Raw genomic sequence first — 22815 nt, 5'->3', positions numbered from 1 at the left:
CTTTTTGAACTGCGTGATGTTCAGGTGCACCTGTGGGCAGCAAGATCCTCAAATCGGCTCCCGATGGAAAATATGTGGGACGAGCTCGGAAGTTAACTCCGTCCCATTGCCAATATACAGTCTATGAAGGACCAATTACAACAGCTTTGGGCCAGCTTTCCTCAGGAGAGGATAGAGCGGTCTTCCCAATCGAATCAGTGCATGCATTTAGATTAGAAAGGATACAACACTACACTGATATGTGGTCTCATACTGACAAGCTCCTTTTAAATTTGACTCAGTTTTGTAATCACTGAAATTACATCATATACCTTCTAAATCTGTGAAGCTTTGTTTCGTTTCCTCCCTTCTGTTCTGGGTGCTTCACTTTTTTTGACAGGTAGTGTCTCTGGAGATATCAAATTCAGTGCTAGACACATCAATGAAACTTTTATGTGGTTACACAAACAGTACGTCATCTCGTTCTGTGGCAGCAATAAGATTTACTGTCCCTTGTACTTTGTTGTTGCATTACCTATGCACCCATTAATCTGATGCGTAAATTAGTCCATGAACCAAGTTGAAGTCACTGTACCACTGTTCATACGATTGATTTCCCAGAACTTAAAATCCTTTTTAAACTGAAGGAAATTACAACTAAAAGCGCAAGACTAAAAGAATTCATAACAACAAACAGAGACGAAAAAATAAATGAATTCACTAATTAGAAAGTGAGAGGTCCTGGGATCGAATCCCGATCGTACCTCGAAAACCTTCAGTCTGCATTTAAACAAGCCTTCAGCTCTTAATTATGTGGAGAGTCGCCAGGAACGACATGTGATTCGGTTCCCCAGTAGAACTGTAGGTCCCCTTTTCCCCGCTAGATAACCGATTTAGATTAAGCTCACGCAATTCAATGAAATGGCGTCCGACTGAAAGGCTTGCATCCGGCCATTTAGTCACACGAAATTATTATTAGTTATTTATTTACGTGTCCCCTAGGTCACATCTTGGATAACTATTTTGATATGGAACATGTCGTTTCAACAACAGTTGCACCCATACATTAAAACACAAGCTTGTAATTTATACGTAATTAATTGCCTTGTGAAATGGCAGCTGTCTCAGAGAATTAAATTTAATCTGCATTTACAATAATAACTTCTCCCACTTATATTTGCCATTTATGTGGACAGATTGTAAAAGTGTTTTATAACTGTGAAATTTACCCCTTTACGTTATATCATTTTCCTCAGAGGATTGTATGTGTATCACAATTACATCCAAACTATAATGAACTGTTAACTGTTATTATTAGTACTATTTTATAAGAACAAAAAGAGCACAGAAAATGATGAGAAAGCTACCTCCACCTCGACAGGGGAGTCTTACTTTTGCGGTCGGCAGACTGCTCTGCCTGCTTTCCATAACTTACTGCAGCCCCGGCAACCTTATCCTCCTTTCCCCTGTGAGTTGGTGGCTGCCTATATAGGCCAAACTACCAAACTACAGTACTTCTTTAACTACAACAGAACTGTAACTACATTTGACAGAAACTCTCTTTATTATGCTACAAATCATCGGCGACATGTACATCATTGTCTAATGCCAATGATCACTCTGTACTTCTCTATTATTTCCACATCCATTGGTGATGACTTCTCAATTGTTGGTTCTCGTGGTGGCAAAAACTGGAAAGCCATGCAAGTCCTTGTAGCAGCTTCAGCAGCATTCATTCTTTCAGCAGTATCACTACCGCTCAAGCTGCGAGCACAACATCGCTGGTAGGTTTCATCACGGAACGCACTCCTCATACAAGCAGTCTGAGATCCTGTCATTTGTGCTGTGATGTATATCAGTTCCCAATGTAGTTGCCTCATTGGCTCAATGTCACTACAGATCGGCTTACCCCGACATTGCACGACAACGTGCTCTGGGGTTCTTTCGTCACTATATTCTCATTTAACACTACGGTCACCCACTTCTATGTACGTGTGTGGCAGAGAGCCCCTGTACAGGTGAAAAGAAAAAGAGAAAGAAGAAATTTTAGTTACTGGATGACAGTTGAAAAGCGCTCCATGGAGAAGTTTTAGCCACTAGCTGATATCAGGAACTAATCTTGTATTTTTAACCCTTATCAATATCTTCACCTTTCCATTCTTTCCATCCTTCAGTGTTTAAGATGGAACCTATTTGTTATTCTGTTCTCATTCCATCAACCCGTACACCTCTTGAAAGTCACTGCTTTGTAGTCCAAGGTGATACTCCAAGATGAGCACGAGGTCCCGGGTTCTATTCCCGGCGGGGTCAGAGATTTTCACCTGCCTCGAGATGACTGGGTATTTGTGTTGTCCTCATCATTTCATCATCATTCATGCACGTGGCAAAATTGGATTGAGAAAAGGTTGGGAATTTGTACGGGCGCTGATAACGGCGTAGTTGAGCGCCCCACAATCCAAAAATCATCATCATCCTCATCCAGGCGGGTGTAAAAATGAATGTGCGCAACGGAAATACTGAACGCGAAAATGAAGATTTGGCTCTGTTTGACTACTCCCTGAAGCAGATCTTAGAGTCTCTTAATTGTGATTACCAACTTCTTGGTCTTTAACACATAAATTACAGCATAAACATAAATTAATGATTAAGGGAACTAGTAACTACCAAATGATAAATGTTATTTCTGCTTATACATTTATTGTAGATTAAAGCCCTTTTATACTATTATTGTTTATATATCAATGTGCAATGGACATAAAGAGATACAAATGCATTTCCTAACTAATATGATTGATCAATTGCCCAAACCAGCCCCTTTTTATGGCTACCCGATCTAATATAACTAACACAAGATGACTGACATGACCTATGTACCAAACACCAGAAGACACTACTTTCAAAGATGATCTACAGTGGTGTGCGAACTCAGTGGAAATAAAATTTATGTGATCATAGCTGTTTAGTTTTATAGCCCTAATAAGCCAAAGCAATTAGCAATATCATTGTATGAACTGCATCCGGTGCGTCGGAGTGATGGTTCTCGGACATGACTGCGATGATGGAAGGAAACCAGCAAAAAAATTAAACTCTTTCAAACACTAGGACGGCTGAAGGCAGTCCTCTGACTATTATAACCTAATACTGTCTTCTCCTCTCTGTGTTCTACAGACAAGAAACGCGAACTCCAAGCCGCAAGGACGGAATTCAGATAACGTCTCTACGTGAGTATAGACAGAGGAAGTGCTCTCAGTCACTGAACGCTGCGTACTCAATGACGATTTCCTACCCAGAGGCGAAGGCCAGAATCGTATAAGTTCGCAACAGTACAGTGCCTAACCGTTCTAACTATAAAATCTCCTGAGAGCAAAGACAGCAAGTCCGTCTGTACCAACAACAGCTGATCATGAGTGCCCGTCAAACCCGTGCGCTCAAAACGGAAGACTTCTTACCTCCACTGCTGGCTTCCCAGCAAAGCTCGGCTCTCCTCCCTCGTAACTCTCCTTCTCTACAGACTCTTCCGAACGCCGACCAACCATATTTTAGTCTTTTGTTGTCCAGCGCGGAAAGTTTGCGAGGAAATACTATACTCATACAGTGGTACACTTCTCAGAGTAAAAATCCGCGGAAATAACGCAGCCTGCGATTTCCGAGGTAGCACTTCCTCGTTCTCTTTGCTGCGTCCAAGATTTTCAGACTTTCGGAAGTATTATCCGGTTATTCTTCCGGCCCCCGCTGCAATACCGGCCGGTCGCTATGTATTGTGCTTCCGCGCTCTGGTGCCCAGACCCTCCGTCTGTTTCGGCTGCTTTCTGTGTCAAGCAGGACCAACACATCTGTGCTGGCTTTTCCCCCCAGGGCTTGAGATATGCCTGCTGTTTAATTTCCACTGGCGTTCCAACCTCTAGTAGTATAGGCAATCATTCATTACGCCGTTTTGATAATAAAGACACTCCGTCACCTTTCATGCAATAAGCGTTAACCACTATTTACAAGGTGTACGTGACAGTGTCAGTCTTCTTTAAATATTCATATATACGATATACAACCTACCTAATTCCGGAAGTAAATCACGGCAAAGTATGTAGATGAGTGCTTGTAACGTGCGAAATTATAGCTACCTTACAATAGCTAGTCCTCGGTACCGGGTACCTGGGCCGAAACGTCTATCGGATACTTCTACAGTTTGACTGATAGTGACTCTATGGAGACAGTGCCTAATGCCTCAGTGATACTTTTAACGGCTCGAATCGACGTTTGGCCATCCAGATTTAGATTTTTCGTGATATTCTTAAAACTACTGGAGTATATACCAGGATGGTTTCCTTAATAAATGACAAGGGCAGTATCCTTCTTTATCCGCCCTCATTACAAGCTTGTGCTCTGTCTAAAATGACTTCCTCGTCGCCGGGACACTAAACCCTGTATATCTGCATACATTTCCATTATTATAAAATGTCCATGCTGTGAAATTTATCAGTTCCGTGGTTAACATCCATATTCAAAACAAGATGGTTTTGGTTCTCAGTGTGATATGTAAATTAACAAATTGTGTACGTTATGGTCTAAAATGGCGGTCCTTTCGAGTTATTCGTACAATGTGTCAGCTAGATGCTACAAATGAAGTAGGTACGTGACCTGACTTGAGCCATCAGCGTAGTGACGCCCTATTTTAACATTTTTATATCCCAATTGCCACATAAAAGTACACTGTGGACGTAACCACTTTCTCGCATATGATTTTTCAGCCTGCATATTACAGTTCCATTGTGGACAAGATTCACCCTTGAGAAAATATTACCCACACCGATTAAAAATCATTCATGTGAACACTGCTCGACCAAAACAGGTGAAGCATGCGGAAGGGGAGGAAGAAACGAAATGAAACTTGGCGGACTGAGAGGGTACATGATGTTATTTAATTGATTACAACATCAAATCAAATTTAAAAGGAACTAGGCAGTATGAGCCCACCTATCAGTATGATCACCTAAGAAGACGAAGTAAATATTCCCGAATTCGGTTCAAGAACAGCTGACAACATGAGTAACTTAGAAGTAGATATCCTCGGAGTAATGAAGCAACTTAAATCACTTAATGAAAGCGGGTATTCCCGTCCAGACAGTATACTAATTACGTTCTTTTCAGAGTATTCTGATGCAATAGCTTCATTCTTAGCAATCACTTACAACCGCTAGCTCGACGAAAGGTCCGTACCCATAGGCTCGAAAGTTGCACAGGTCACACCAATATTTAAGAAAGACAGTAGAAGTAATCTACTAAATTACGGGCCCATATCATTAATGTCTGTATACATTAGGGAACGTATATCGTGTTTCATGTTCAAAAAAGGCATCGAGATTCTGTCGCTTAGGAGGTAACAAGGGAGGACGCAGTATGGTGTTTCGTAACGTGACCTGAAGTCATAACCAATGAAACAATGACGACAAGACTAACACCAATGTGCCTCACCAAAACACGGAGAGAATGGGACCCCCCACCAGGTCGCCACCATTTACGCCAACGATGGTCATCCGGGGTAGTGCACAGTCCGATTCATTGCTGAACACAACGTGAAGTCATTCATCAGCAGTCCATGTTTCCTGGTCACGGCACCACACCAAACGCAGCCGTTTGTATTGTAGTGCCGGCCGGTGTGGCCGTGCGGTTCTAGGCGTATCAGTCTGTAACCGCGTGACCGCTACAGTCGCAGGTTCGAATCCTGCCTCTGGCATGGATGTGTGTGATGTCCTTAGGTTAGTTAGGTTTAAGTAGTTCTAAGTTCTAGGGGACTGATGACCTCAGAAATTAAGTCCCATAGTGCTCAGAGCCATTTTTTTGTATTGTGGGGCTAACGGCAGCCTATGCCTGGGACCGTAAGTACCTAGTCCGGCTGCCCATCTCCGACCACTGGTACGAGATGACACGGAGTCCATTACTTGTTCTCGGATGGCAGGCGCATCTGTGAAGGGGCTACTATATCCTTGGTGCACATTACGGCGGTCCTCCCTTGTGGTGGTCGGACGTGGTCGCCTGGAACTTTGACGACGAGTATTTATGCCATTACGTTCCGATGCAGTCCAACTCCACGCCACTGCCATGTCCAAATGGCCCAGAAATCTAGTCAAGGAACGATTCTACCAGCCGCCCCAATGGAGATCCATAATGATGCTCATTCCCAACACTGTGAGGTGCTGATAACGCATTCTCACAAGAGTAAGTGGCATTTCTGCGCCCTTCATAGTGATTAGTCAACATCTGACGCTGAGGCCCATTCCAAACACTGTGAGGCGCTGATAACGCATTCTCACAAGAGTAAGCGGCATTTCTGCGCCCTTCATAGTGATTAGTCAACATCTGACGCTGTTCTCGTCCCTTATATACCCTACCAGACCTGGTAACAATACTAAACACGAACAAGGCTGATGCACTCTGGTGGCGTTTCTTCCTGTCACAGAGAATCATTTACATATTCATCGATGTTAAGTTGAATCCGACCATGCTTCACTTTTATTGCTAGGCAATGTACTGTATTATTATTTGCTATGTGCTTTATTTCCAATGACGCAAAATAGCTGCTTATTTTTGTAGTTTTATCACTGACGACATAGCATTTCTGACGCCATATAGGGTGCACAGAAAATTTTTATGCGAATATTTCAGGTTTCTGTTATGAAAGATTTTGCTTTGTGCCAGACGATCTCAAATATTGAGACTGGTAGTAAGCATGCGTTCGATTGTTAGCAGTTTATGGTGTCACACAAAACTGACTTTCTCGAAATGTTTACGAGATGTGGAACACCGCCTGCACAAAACACAGGGTTCTTCATAATTGCTTTTACAAGCTTCCGGTCGTTGTAACGGAAACTTACTACATAATGTTTTGATAAGGATTTCACGTCCGGAAATGTACAGTTTGGGAAAAAATAAGTTGAAAAATCATATAATTTTGAAATCTTCCGCTTCTTGGTGTGTTACGTAATGGTAAAGCTGAACAATGAATGTATCGAGAACGATTTCCGGATTGCCTCACTCCATCAAATACCATTTTCGTCCGACTACTGTGTCGGTTGCCAGAAACCGGTACGTTCTCAACTAGTAAGGCTGACTATGGTGCTCCTCGACATGTATGTGAAAGCATGCCGCGAAGATACAGCTTGTGCAACGAACAGCAGGCTCGCCAGGTGGAACAGGTCTTGTGAAGCACACGGGTCAGCGCTTTGGGCAAAGCATCACGGGGGAGATTTGAAAATGATTCAGCCATCAGATTTATTTCACATCCAAATAGTATACTTCCGGACGTGAATCCCGTACTAAACTGTATCTAAGAAGCAATCCCTAGATGCCACCCTTTAACGGGCGCATTTTTTGTGGCGACTCAGCGAAGCTAATTTTTTTTGCATCGAATTAGAATTGTGATCAATTTATTATATTTTATTTTTTGATAATTTTATTTTTGTAATTTAGGTCTAAAAATTATGGTGGTAAATATGTCACCACAGCACTTTTTTAAACCTTACATTTTCGGTGGTAAACCGATTTGTGAGCTTTACACTTTGGTGGGAAGAAGATATCCCATTTCCATTTTATAAGCTGTAACATGTTGGCATTACATGTAAAAAAATTTTAAGAAGACGGTGATTTCTTTTTGTTTTACTTTATTTCAAAAACATTTACATTACAAATTTACAAGTAATAATTGTTTTTCAACAAAATGTTCAAATTATTGTTACATTTTCTTTTTATTTCCCATGAAACTGACGGAAGCATGGTTCGATACACGGGGGTACGTTGTAGGAGCAGCATACATATTTTGTTCTCTTGTCACGAGCTTTTGATGGACACTTTCGGCACCGTCTGTAGGTTGTTTCTAAAACAGGCATATGATCGCCTACTTTTGCAAGTCTAGCATGATCTGGTAAGGTGTTCTGCCTGGTTAGAATGGTTACTGGACGCCCTTTTCTTTTGCGGGATGTAAAGCCATCTATCAATTGTTTTGCGAATCGTAATCGAAAGTTCAATTGATCATCATATCCCTCTTGTCCTTTATTAGTTTTCTACAATATAAAGGCATTTACAACTGCCATGTCTAATAGGAAATAGAGAATCCGATGCCACCACTTACGAGAACGTCGACCTATTGCATAACGTTCTCTAAGTTGATCAAAGCGATCTACACCTCCCATTATGGTATTGTATGTTGCCATAGCTATGGGACACGTAACCATGCTGGTTGTGCCATCCTTATTCTTTCTTGAGACAAGTGTGATATCTCTAGGATTGTCTGAAGTTGTGAAAATAGTGACAGGTTTGTTGTCCATCCATTTTATAGCTGCAATGCCACGTTTGCATTGAAACAGAAATTCTCCTCTTTTCAAGGTACATTTATCTTTCATCATTGAAGGAAGCCATTTTCGGTTTGCTCTGACAGTCCCTATAGAATAGATTCCATTGTTCAAAAGCATTTGCATTAGATTCACTGTGGTGAAGAAGTTGTCAAACGCTACTAAACTGTTACTATATTTCAGGTCCTGGGTGAGGCTAATGACTACACGCTCTCCCATAGAATTTTCTGTACATCCGTCATTTGATTTTCCTGTGTAAATATCAAATTTTATGACATAGCCAGTCTTTGAATCTGCTAAACACCATACCTTGTATCCTCGTTTTACTGGCTTGAGAGGCATATACTGCTTGAGCGAAGACCGTCCCTTGAAAGGTATCATCCACAGCCAATACCTTACTAGCAGTGTATGGTTTACGAATTGTGTTGTTCAGAAAGGTTATAAGAGGTCCGATCTTGTGAAGTTTATCGTGGTTTGGATGCCCTCTTGCAGGATTCAGCTTGTTGTCATTTATGTGAATAGTTTCACATATCTTTTTGAAACGTTTGCATGTCATAGTATTCGATATGTAAGGCTGACCTAAGGCAGGTTCTGACTCCAGTAGTGCACTATACTTGGCAACGCAACCACACCAATCAAGATATTCATTCCAATCCAGGCCTGTAACTCCTCTACAGATAAATTTGTCCAGTTATTTGTTGACTCACTTACAGTCTGACCAGATTGCTGTTTTTGTTTCTGTTGCTCTGCATACAGATTTGTCTGCTGAACCACATACTCCAGCATCTGATTGGTAAATAAAGAAAGGAAGTAGTCTCTCGCTGTGCTGTGTTTTGTCGATGGGTGATTGACAACTGGTTCTCCTTTTGTATCAACGCGAAGAAAGTCGAAAACAGCAGTGTCATCGGACTATTCCTCTTCTGCCGATGGCTCTTCTGCACTTACGGCGCTGTCACTAGAAATATCGACGTCCATGGAGCAAGAATTGTTTGCACTGTCATTGATATTAGGTTGTGGAATCAAACACGGATCAACGTCTGAAACAAATTCATGTTCTGATGCTTCATTACTTTCTATTTCAGAATCCTCAAGATCGCTAGGTAGTGAAAATAGCAACTCCAATTCTTCTTCTGGTGTGTATTTCTTAGTATAGGCGTGCTTCTTTGACATTTTTGCTACGAAAAGCAAAGAAAGATTGAGGCGAACAATTAGTGATAATGTGATATTACAATTATGTTTGCCACCAATATTAATATTTACTTACCACAATGTGAAAATAGTAAAGCTATGAGCTGATAATAGTGACACAGACATATACTTCAGAAGCGAAGCAAACTCTTCCGACAACAGTAGTGATCCCGCGATACACACAAACTGATTGTTGTAGCAGTTTTCATACACCTTGTACAGTGTACTACCACAACACGTCAGGCAAATACAGCGGTGGTAAGACGTATTCCCAGAAGCATTGTGGTACCTCGACGTTTGTGGTAATTATGCTTCCCAAGGACCACAAAAGACATTGTGGTATATATATTTCCCGAGCCACTTTCAGAAACGACTTTCGGTGGTAAGCATACTTCCCAAGAACCCTGGGAACACCATTATTTGGTGGGATATATACTTCCCACAGCCCTAGAAGAAATGTTTAGCAACAAACAGAAACCAGAGCTAGTGCAGCGGACTACCACTAGGGGCCAGGAGCGTACGTAAGTGGGAACACGTATTTCCATGAATGCAGTAAAGGAATACCATTAGTGGGAAGTATATCTCCCACAGGCCGCGAAAGGGTAACAGAAATTTTGAAACACCGTGTATATTAAAAATCCATACATTTTGCTCTCCTGTGGTTTAGGAAGTTTTAGCATCCGTAAACAGCAAAATACAGTATCATTAGTAATGTCCAGAATAAAGTACTGTAGTAAACCCAACAATAGTTTCATCAGATGACTCACACTTTAATTTGAGATGCGTATATTGCAAAGAAGAACTGGGTTTTGCGATTGAAACTTTACTGCAGTCGTAAAAAAGGAGAAAAATTGGACTCATCAGGCTGACGCGAGTGTTAATAATGATGAAATACTAAGCTACATTTGCCATTAAATTTTTCTACTGTTCATACGCACTCATGCCATATTTGAAGGGCTGAGAGTACAAATGGCACAAGTGCTTGCTCAAGCAAAGAGTAAATGACTGACAAAGTCAAATGACTTTTATAAATTATGTGAGTTACTATCGAGACATCAGATATTTTTTCCTAATTGTCAGTTAGTCTGTGTATAGCTGTAGATATCGTAGAAGTTTTAATTCGCCAGTAGTATGTTTCATAAGATATTAAAAATACTCATACTGCTTGTGTCTTAAAACGTTTTAGAGTACAACAGGTAGGCTACAAGTGTAAAATAATTTTATGTACTGTGCTTTATTTTGAACCATTTTTGGTTGTGCACACATGATATACATAGTACAATACACATTCACTATAGAACAACGACATACGAGAAGTTATAGCGAAATTAATACAAGCTGAAAAACAACAGGTAAGTAGGAAATAAAATTAATATACCAAAACGGAAATTATTGGTGTGATTGTTCATAGTAACATTGTATAACCCCTCACAGTCAGTGCCTATAGACTCATAATCATGTCTTTCCGTGGTATCTCTTGAAGAATGTCCTTCCTGAGGCAATATTCGTGATGCTGTACCACTGTGGGGTGCATTTTTCAATCTTCCTCGTCTATTTTGACCACGTCATTTTCTTTCTACACTCCCTCTTCTAGTACTCATGGTAACCACTCTCCGGGAACGGCATATACTGTTACAGATCACATGATAATGTGGAGGGATGCGAATCTTCACCTCCTGAAGATTTTTCCGTTTTTAAAATTTTATTTAAAACTCATCTTAAGGCAAAGGCAGCAGAAGAGGTATTCATAGGGTACCAATATTGGACCTCCTAAGTTCCGCTTCTGTAAACTCAAGATCCTTTCTTTAGTGAATCCTTGAACCGCATTGTAAGAGGATTTTCTTTTCTGATTCAGATCCAGGTGGTATTCCACTGTTCTATTTTGTTTCTTTGTGCGTCTTTAACAACTTCGTCCTTTGGTATGGAATCCATGGCATTACTCGAAAGAAAGTTCTCTATTTTAATTTCTTTTACAGAAAACTTTCTTCTGACCTAATTCATTGCTTCCATCCTGTCCAACAAATACATGTTTGAAGTGCTTCTTGGCTTTTTCAGAGAGGACAAAATCCTTATCACATTCTACGTACGTATGGCGAAGTTCAAGGACTTCATGATCTGGTGTGTTAATATGATGATTTTGCCTAAAGATGTGCAAGCGGTATTTCAAAATATGGCCTGTTTAAACATGCATTAAATATTGTCGTAAGTACTTTTAAAAGCATACACATGAAGCTATTGCTGTACTTTCAAAAAATACATGCTTGAACCTTCACTAAATATAACAGCAACCGTTCTGTCTGCCATTTCACTTTTACTAGCTGTATTCTAAATGCAGTCCAGGCATTGGCTTTGCGTTTAAACTTCATCATCAGAGACTGCGGCTCTACGCAGGAAATCGCTTGTACTTTCTTTTTCTCAGAAGAGATCCACACCTCGTCTTTCCAAATGTGTCTTTAGATAATTTTCTTTTAAAATGTCATTTGTAGCACTTGTACTCGCAGCCGTCATTTAATCATAGAAGTAGAAGTTTTTTATTATTATTTGCTCGTGTGTAGGGTCTTCCATCTAGCAGACCTATCGTGCAAGTCTTTGTAGTCGACGCCACTTTGGCGACTTGTGTGTCGATGAGGATGAAATGATGAAGACAACACAACACCCAGTATCCCAGCAGAGAAAATCTCGACACTTCTGGCTTGGTCGATACCAGTCGTGCGATTTATAAAACAGTCTATCTTGCCAACACAAACACTTCTATTTGCTCTCTCACAATTTGTGAGCGAGCGGGGAAGCTTAGTGGTTAGCACACTGGACTAGCATTCGGGAGGACGACAGTTCAAACCCGCGTCCGGCCATCCTGATTTAGATTTTCCCTGATTTCCTTAAATCGTGTAAGGCAAATGCCGGGATGGTTCCTCCGAAATAGCACGGCCGCTTTCCTTCTCCATCCTTCCATAATCTGATCATGTGCTCCGTCTCTAATAACCTCGGTGTCGACGGGACGCTAAATACTAATCTCCTCCTCCCCCTCCTCAGAATTTGTCTACGACCGCACTTTTGCCGTGGTTATGAAATTTTAAGCATCGCCCACTGCATCGCTGGTCTATACGTAGCCTGACTAGAAATTCTCCTTTCGACGGACACATTCACTGTCAGCTCAGTACCGGGGGAAGTGCTGCAGCGGTAACACGCAGGAGGGCGATTCAAATCTCCGTTCGACCATCCAGATCCACATTTTCTGTGGCTTCCCAGAATAGCTTAAGACGAATGTCGGGATGGTTCGTTTGAAAGGTCCGTACGATTTCGTACCCTATTCTTCCATAATCTGAGCTTCTGCTCCGTCTCTAATGAGCTAGTCGTCGACGAGACGTTAAACTGTAAAAATTTTCTTCCCTCCCCTCTGTCAGCACATTCCAACGTTTAACTGAAAAATATCATGTTAATGTCCTGCGTGCTTTCAAATTAAAGATGATGTGATGGTGTGGTGTGGCACTCAACTATGTATCCTGAGACTCAGTGTTGATATATTTAAGTTTTGGCTGGTTTCGTTGTGTAGGGGCTGGGAGACGTAGTTGCCACAGCACAAGCCAAATACTGCTGAGTCTACAGTATATAAAATGAATATACACATGAATCGAATGGTCGAAGATTCCTATCACTCGGCAATTGCGAATGTAATGTAGAAATTTATAAATGAAAGATTGCAATTAAATAAAATCTGCAGGTACTATCTTATCGACTTTAAATGATGAGTACGATAGTAGAAGTACTTCTGAGAATGTGGTATATTTCTGCAAAACACTTATTGGTGTCGATGGTCCAGCAATTAAATAAAATATAAGTTGAATAACAGGGAAACAATAGATTCCAACTCTACGTAATTAGTTATGAACAACAACATAGGTCACGTGATATTCACTTCTAAACGCACACTACGTCTTCACTGTAGAAGCCACAGAAATCTCACAAGTACACAAGTCGGCACTCCAATGTATTTCTCTCTCTCGCGGCCACTCGCAAACCGCTCTACACTCCCAAGTCCCTCGCGCCGTTCTCTCCCGTACAGTCCAGCACCTCCCATGTCTTGTGCCGTACTGTTCAGAACTCCTCGTGTCCTGTGCGACTGTCCCTCGCCCTACACTGTTCAAAACTGCCCCTCCATTCACTTCGGTAATCGCCTCCCTTATTAACGAGCGCTGTGATTGGCTACAGCGCTCCTTCCATTTCTCCAAGCCAATGTACACTCACCAACATTTTGAAACACATCCGAAATACTGGATTTACATTTAAATAACTTAAAATTAAATATGCCTACGGCTGGACCTTAAACGCGCTCTAACACACATTATTAAATACATAAACAAATAAAATAAACATATATCAAAAGAATAAAAACAAAGTAGGCCTGTATGCTAATGTCTCTGTGCTTTCTAAACACAGTAAACAATAGACCAATTTCTTTATGAAGAATATATATCGGATATAAAGAAAGACATAGATGAATAAATATATTTATAAGCATGCTGCTACGTTTTTTTCGTGTAACTGTGGACTACTTCTGGCCTGACGCGATCGATAGTAATCGGTCACTTTGACCTCCAATAACTCATGTACTATTCAAGTTACGTGCCTGTAATTTATACCAGTTTAGGTTTACACTAATAGCTTTCTAAAGACACGTCGGTCGACAAAATCGGACGAATCGTTTAGATTTTGGAAATTCGTTGCTGGGTGTTACTTGTATAATTTATCGTCAGATACTGTACTTTAAACTAATAGAGATACTGAAAATCTGATTACACCATCAGAATCGTCGTGCAAATAATGGTAATGTACATGTTTCTTTTTGAGGTATCACGATTGATCTGGCTACTATTAATTTCTATACGAACTGTGAAACGTCTGTCATGATGGTTTCACAAAGTCCACCATCTTTGGCACTCTCGGCATACAAGTCTCTTTCATCAACACGGCGTCACCAAGGAATTCCTAGCCACGTGATCGGCCTGGACCATGCGCTGGGGCTACCCCTCTTGTCCAGCTAACGTTCGGCACCACGTGTTTCCTGCCGGGCCCTGACTTGCTGAGTGGCCCGTGCGGCCACGCCAACTCCGAACTTCTATATCCAGGGCGCCACAACTCGCCAGTTACCTCACAGTCCTGACACCTCACTGTTTAGGCAGAGTAAGTATAGATTAATCAATCAGTTCGTAACTTTTGGTGGGCAACATACAGCTTTACTGACAACCAAACTGTGTCCAAACAGTTTACACCTCCCATTTTAAACAGTTTGCTGATATACATTGCCCCCCCCCCCTCTCCCGACATACATACACACACACACACACACACACACACACACACACACACACAGACGCACTTGTAACAGCGGGAAAATAGCGACACTATATCCTTCCCCCAATAGCGCGTGAGCCACTACTGTTTATTTGAGCCAATAATTAATTTCAATAAGTCGGATACTACTCACATCAAAAAAAGTTTTGTATCACCCCGGTTCCCAGAATTCCTAAGGACAGACGTTGACTGTGTATACTGTATCACATCTGCATTGTTACTCTGTGCCAGAAAGGGCTCTCAACCAGGGAAGTCTCCAGGCGTCTCTTGTTCGGACATGGATAAGATACAGAGAGATAGGAACCGTCGATGACATGCCTCGCTCAGGCCGCCAAAGGGCTACAACTGCAGTGGATGACCGCTACCTACGGATTATAGCTCGGAGGAATCCTGACAGCAATGCCACCACGTTGAATAATGCTTTTCGTGCAGCCACATAACATGGTGTTACGCCTCAAACTGTGCGCAATACACTGCATGATGCTCAAATTCACTCCCGAAGTCCATGGTCAATCTTTGCAACCACGACACCATGCAGCGCGGTGCAGATGGGCCCAACAACATGTCGAATGGACCACTGAGGAATGGCATCACGTTCTCGTCACCGATGATTGTCGCATATACCTTCAACCAGACAATCGTCAGAGACGTGTTTGGAGGCAACTCGGTCAGGCTGAACGCCTTAGACACACTGTCCAGCGAGTGCAGCAAGTAGGAGGTTCCCTGCTGTTTAGGGATGGCATTATGTGGGGCTGACGTACGCCGCTGGTGGTCATGGAAAGCGCCATAACGGCTGTACGATACGTGAATGTCATCCTCCGACCGATAGTGCAACCACACTGGCAGCATATTGGCAAGGCACTCGTCTTCATGGACGACAATTCGCGCCCCCATCGTTAACATCTTGTGAATGACTTCCTTCAGGGTAACGACATCGCTCGACTAGAGTGGCCAGCATGTTCACCAGACATGAACTCTATCGAACGTGCCTGGGATAGATTGAACAGGGCTTTTTATGGACGATGTGACCCACCAACCACTCTGAGGGATCTACACCAAATCGCCTTTAAGGAGTGGGACAATGTGGGCCAACAGCGCCTTGATGAACTTGAGGATAGTATGCCACGACGAATACAGGCATGCATCAATGCAAAAGGACGTGCTACTGGGTATTAGAGGTACCGGTGTGTACAGGAGTCTGGAGCGTCCCCTCTGAAGGTCTCGCTGTATGGTGGTACAACACGCCATTTGTGGTTTTCATGAGCAATAAAAAGGGCGGAAATAATGTTTATGTTGATCTCTATTCCAATTTTCTGTACAAGTTCCAGAACTCTCGGAACCGAGGTGATGCAAAACTTTTTTGATGTGTGTATGAAAGTAAACGTCCAATATATTTACACAATAAAAACTAATAAAGCTACATAAGTTAAATAGTAAATGTCATCATTACGATAATGAAGATTCATCTCATATCTCTTTTGCATTTGGCTTTCCGTACAAAACTTAGTGCCAACATTTCTCTTAGATCTGCAATTAACTGACTAGAGAGCTAAGGCAGTCAATCTGGCTTTTACAAGGCATCATTAAAACACCTCAAATAAAACAGATCCCAAAAAGGGGAAAAAATGAATAGTGGAATTCAGAGTCACGTGAGTGAGATTATAAAGTGGTGTAGATGAGACAAATTACTCAGAAATTCTCACCTTACATAGAACTCAAAGTTGGTTAGAGTGAATGGCATAGACTACGTGTAATTCTTTCTGCCACGGAACGATGAAAATAGCATTGTGGGCGGCAGCTGGAGCTAGGAAAGAGACGGTCCGCCGCGTACTAAAATGGCATACATTCTCGATCTCGAAAGTAGTATCTTCGCGGAAGAAGTAACACAGTTAACACAAAAGCTTCTAGAATAACACGTGACCTGTGAAAATTTTCTCCTATGCGTCATTTCACTCAAATTTTAATCACAAGTTTATTTTTATTGTAACAAAACATTTATTAAGTCTGAGAGACCACATGATCTAGTTACCGCACAGGTGAAACTAACAGAACTACGTTATATTATCAGCCGTACTGAGAAACTGTTTTACATAATTTCCTTATAACAACATATAACATTAAGAATATTTTTTGTTTTAACAGGTCACTGGGCACCAAGTGCTGTACGTGGATTGTATGTTTCTGCGGCATATCTCTAAAGTTATGCAAGTTCGCTGGTTCAAAATTTTATCACATTGTGCGTCAAGGGTAATAGTAATGCGAGGCACCAGTGGATGCCGGAGAAAGTGGAGAGGCAGGGAACGGCTGCGTAGGGTGCGCACTGATTGACAGCAGAGTTGCTACCAAAAGGTCTACATTTAGCTCGCCATGAGTATATTGTGATGCAAAGTCAAGGTGACGAAAGGGCAGAAGGGAATGATTGCTTTGAGACGTACGAAAGGCATCCTGTGGAGGAAGTTGCGAATTTCGCTAGTGTATTGCTGAATATATCTCGCCTGATATGAACCGAAACATTGTGAGCACTGCCCACCGTTAGAATGAATTCTTTCTGGAGTCGTTGCGGGTACGTGTCACGATAAGGGCAATATATAATAGGAGCAGAGACGAATCATTCTACCGACGATACGGCCGCAAATGGGGAAATACAGCGACATAACCGACTCTGACAAAGGGCAGACTGTTCTGGACCGATGTGTGAGAACGAGCATTTCGGAAACGGCGAAGCTTGTCGGCTGTTGACGTGCAAACTGTCGTGAGCAACTATGGAAAGTGTTTGAAGGACAGTGAAACTACGAGTGTGCAACAAGGTGCTAAGGTGCCCATGCCTCATCGCGGAATGTGGTGAACGGAGGTTTGCATGCACTGTATAACAGGACAGGCAGCTGTATATGGTTTATCTGCACGCAGAGTATATGATGGTTCAGTCATAGACTCGTGGGGGCAGTATTATGCTATGTGGGACTTTCATCTGAGCTTCCATGAGATTTACGGTAATATTCGAAGGCACAATGACATCTGTGCACTGCGTGAACGTTGTTGCGGGCCACCTGCGTCCCTTCATGCTTAATGTCATCCTTCACATAGATAACAGCTTCCAACAGTCTCAGTGTCTGAGCTGTTTCATGAATCACGATGAATAGTAATTATGTGGAACGAGTCGTTTTACATTCACATCGCAAATTAATTTGTGAATATGGCTACAGGCTAGACCTTTATATTTTCTTTCTTTTCTTTCCAAATATACTGATGTGGGTTAGTAATCCCTACCCATCACATTTTACAGTTTTATTTTATTTTTTTTTTCATTGGTCTTGTGGCTGGTTTGAAGCGGCCCGCCACGAATTCCTCTTCTGTGCCAACCCCTTCATCTCTGAGTAGCACTCACAACCTAAGTCCCCAATCATTTTCTGGATGTATTCCAATCTCTGTCTTTCTCTACAGTTTTTGCCCTCTACACTCCCTCTAGTACAGTGGAAGTCATTCCCTGATGTCTTAACAGATGTCCTATCGTCCTGTCCCTTATCCTTGCCAGTGTTTTCCACATATTCCTTTCCTTTCCGTTTCTGCGCAGAACTTCCTCATTCCTTACCTTATCAGTCCACCTACTTTTCAACATTCGCCTATAGCACCACATCTCAAATACTTCGATTCTCCTCTGTTCTGATTTTCCCACAGTCCATGTTTCACTAGCAACAATGCTGCGCTCCAGACGTACGTTTTCAGACATTTATTTCTCAAATTAAGTCCTATGTTTATACTAGTTGACTTCTCTAGGCCAGGAACGCCATTTTTGCCATTGCTAATCTGCTTTTGATGTCCTCCTCGCTCTGTCCATCATTTGTTATTTTGCTGCCTAGGTGGTAGAATTCCTTAATTCATCTAATCCGCGACCATCAATCCTGATGTTAAGTTTCTCGCTCTTCTCAGTTCTGCTACTTCTCATTGCTTCCGTCTTTCTTCAATTTACTCTCAGTCCGTATTCTGTACTCATTAGATTTTTCATTCCATTCAGCATATGACGTAATTCTTCTTCACTTTCACTCAGGATAGCAACGTCATCAGCGAACCGTATCATTGATATTCTTCCACCTTCAATTTTAATTCCACTCTTGAACCTTTCTTTTATTTCTATCATTGCTTCTTCGATGTACAGGTTGAATAGTAGGAGCGAAAGACTACATCCCTGTTTTACATCCTTTTTAATCCGAGTGCCTCGTGTCTGATTGTCCACTCTTATTATTCCCTCCTGACTCTTGTACTTATTGTAAGTTACCCGTCTCTTACCCCTATCTTTCTCAGAATTTCGAACACCTTGCACCATTTTACATTGTCGAACACTTTCTCCAGGTCGACAAATCCTATGAACGTGTCTTGATTTTTCTTTCGTCTTGCTTCCAATATCAACCACAACGTCAGAGTTGCCTCTCTTGTGACTTTACCATTTCTAAAGCCATTCTGATCGTCATCTAGCATACCCTCAATTTTCGTTTCTTTTTCTGCTTATTATTCTTGTCAGCAACTTGGATGCATGAGCTGTTAAGCTGATTGTGCGTTGCTTCCCGCACTTGTCAGCTCTTGCAGTCTTTGGAATTGTGTGTACATAATTTTTCCGTAAGTCAAATGGTATGTCACCAGACTCATACATACTATACACCAATGTAAATAGTCGTTTTGTTACCACTTCCCCCAACCCAACGATTTAGAAATTCCGACGGAATGTTATCTAGCCTTTATGCCTTATTTGATTTTAAATCCTCCAAGCTCTCTTAAATTCTGATTCTAACATTGCATCCCCTATTTCTTCTAAATCGACTCGTGTTTCTTCTTCTATCACATCTGACAGATCTTCCCTTCAATGTACTCTTTCCACCTATCCACTCTCTAATCTGCATTTAACTGTGGAATTCCCGTTGCACTCTTAATGTTACCACCCTTGCTTTTAATATTACCGAAAATTATTTTGACTTTCCTGTATGCTGAGTCAGCCCTTCGTGCAACCATTTCTTCTTAGCTTCCTTGTACTTCATATTTATTTCATTCCTCAGAGACTTGCATTTCTGTATTCCTGAATTTCCCTGAAAATGTTTGTACTTCCATCTTTCATCGATCAACTGAAGTATTTCTTCTGCTACCCATGGTGTCTTCACAGTTACGTTCTTTGTACCTATGTTTTTCTTTCCATCTTCTGTGATTGCCCTTTTAGAGCTTTCCATTCATCTTTAACTGCACTGCCTACTGTGCTATTCCTTATTGTTATATTTATAGCCTTAGAGAACTTCAAGCGTATCTCATCATCCCTCAGTACTTCTGCACCCCATTTCTTTGCGTATTCATTCTTCCTGACTAATCTCTTCAGCTTCAGCCTACTCGTCATCACTACTACATTGTGATTTTTTTCTGTATGTGCTCCTGGGTACGCCATACCATCTAGTATCTAATTTCAGAATCTCTGTCTGACCATGATGTAATCTAAATTAAATCTTCCCGTATCACCTGGCATTTTCCAAGTAAATCTTCTCCTCTTGTGATTCTTGAACAGAGTATTCGCTATTAGTAGCAGAAATTTACTGAAGAACTCAATTAGTCTTTCTCCCCTCTCATTCCTCGTCCCAAACCCATGTTCTCCTGTAACCTTTTTTCCTACTCCATCCCCTACAACTGCATTCTAGTCTTTCATGACTATTAGATTTTCATCTCTCTTTACGTACTGTATTATCCTTTTAATATGGTCATATAATCTCTCTATCTCTTCATCTTCAGGTTGCAACGTCGGCATGTATATCTGAATTACCTTTGTCCGTATCGGTTTGCTGTCAATGCTGATAAGAACATCCCTATCATTGAACTGTGTACTGCAACACACTCTTTGCCCCACCTTTCTATTCACAACGAATCCTACTCCCATTATACCATTTCCTGCTGCTGTTGATATTACCCTACACTCATCTGACTAGAAATCCTTATCTGCTTTCCATTTCACTTCACTGACCCCTACTATATCTAGTCTGAGCCTTTGCATTTCCCTTTCCAGATTTTCCAGTTTCTGTATCACATTCAAGCTTCTGACACTCCACACCCCTACTCGTAGAACGTTATTCTTTCGTTGATTATTCAATCCTTTCTTGATGGTCATCTCCCCCTTGGCAGTCTCCTCCTGGAATCCGAATGGGGGACTATTCCGGAATCTTTTGCCAATGGACAGATCATCATGACATTTTTTCAACTATGGAACACATTTCCTGTGGATACACGTTAGGTGTTTTAAATACAGTGGTTTCCATTGCCCTCTGCATCCTCATGCCGTTGATCATTGGTTATACTTCCGCCTCTAGGGGCAGTTTCCCACCCCAAGGACAAGAGGGTCCCCTGGACATCTGTCCGCTCCTTCGCCCTCTTTGACAAGGCCGTTGGCAAAATCAAGGTGACTTCTTAGGCCGGAGTCTTCTGCCGCCAATGCTGATTATTAATCGAAACTTAAGCGGTGGCGGGTTTCGAACCCGAGACCGAGGACGTTTTGGTTACTAATCAAAGACGCTACCCATATACCATGGATATAGGTGTACTGTATAATAATAATAATAATAACAATAATAATACATAAGGTAATACATATATAATATAATATAATATAATAGGTAATTAACGTAATAACAGAGATTCTTCTGCGGAATAGAAAGAATTGTCAAAGAGAAACTTTTACAGGTTGTTTTCAGATTTTACTTGCTATCTATCAGACATTTTATATCACTGGGTAAGCAATCGAAAACTTTTGTTGCAGCATTGTGCACCCATTTGTGTGCTGAAGACATACTTAATGTGCAGTAATGAATGTCATTTTCCCTTCTACTATTTTAATTATTCACATCGCTGTTCCTTTTGAACTGTAGTGGATTATTTACAGCAAACGTCGTGAGGGAATAAATATACTGTGAAGCAGTAGTCAGAATGCACAATTCCGTAAACAGTTATCTACAAGATGATCGTGGGTGAAAACCACATATTGTTCTTACAGCACGTTTCTGCACAACAAAGACTTTCTTAAAGATGAGCTACCCCAGTAAATTATTCCTTATGACATTGGTGAATAAACATATGCAAAATATGTCAACTTACTGATTTGTCTGTTCCCAAGATCTGCATTACTCTAAGAGCAAATGTGGCTTAACTAAGTTGTTTTAGGAATTTCAAAGTGTTCTTTTCTCAGTTTAAATTCTCATCAGTGTGGACACCTAAGAATTTTGAAGTTTCACCATATTTATTATTTCCTCACCATGTGTTACACTTATCATTGACCGAGCTAGGTGGCGTAGTGGTTAGCACACTGGACTCGCATTCGGGAGGACGACGTTTCAATCCCGAGTCCGACCATCCTGATTTAGGTTTCCCGTGATTTTCCTAAATCGCTTCAGGCAAATTCCGGGATGGTTCCTTTGATAGGGCACAGCCGATTTCCTTCCTTAAACGTTTGAGACCGATGACCTCGCTGTTTGGTCTCTTCCCCCCAAATCAACCCCAATCCAACTTATCATTGGTGCTGCACCCCTATATGTGCAAAACTGACTATGCTGTGTCTCTTTAAAATTGGGGGTGAGACCACTCACAGGAAACCAGCCAATGATACTTTTGAGAACCTGGTTTACCACTTCTTATATTTCTGTACGTTGGCTTGGATTGATTGCAATCTTAGTGTCATCTGCAAAAACAACGAATTCTGCTTTCTGTTTATGAAACGGAAGTTTGTTTACATAAATGAGGAACAATAATGGACCTAAGACTGAGCCTTGGGGAACCTCATAAGTGATTTCTCCCCACTCCGAATCATTTCTTCAGACTATATTAGTTGAATTACTAAGCACAAATTGCGTATTCTTTTGATTAGATATAACATTTCCATTGGTTAGCTATACTATCAGTTCCATAAAACTTCAATTTATCTAGGAGAATACTCTAATTC

The 22815-nt window shown here is 41.4% G+C and overlaps 1 protein-coding gene across 1 annotated transcript in view; it reads right to left on the bottom strand.

The window, feature by feature from the left end:
* LOC124722403 overlaps positions 1-1715 on the bottom strand; it is a 439721-nt gene extending 438006 nt beyond the window's left edge. Inside the window, exon 1 of the mRNA XM_047247572.1 lies at positions 1606-1715. Within this exon, the coding sequence (XP_047103528.1) occupies positions 1606-1715 (110 nt within the window). The remainder of the gene's footprint in view (positions 1-1605) is intronic.
* Between the last annotated feature and the right edge of the window lie 21100 nt (positions 1716-22815).

Source organism: Schistocerca piceifrons, chromosome X, assembly GCF_021461385.2.
Source record: "Schistocerca piceifrons isolate TAMUIC-IGC-003096 chromosome X, iqSchPice1.1, whole genome shotgun sequence".
NCBI classification, from domain to species: Eukaryota; Metazoa; Arthropoda; class Insecta; order Orthoptera; family Acrididae; genus Schistocerca; species Schistocerca piceifrons.
This window is presented reverse-complemented; position numbering and strand designations above follow the sequence as displayed.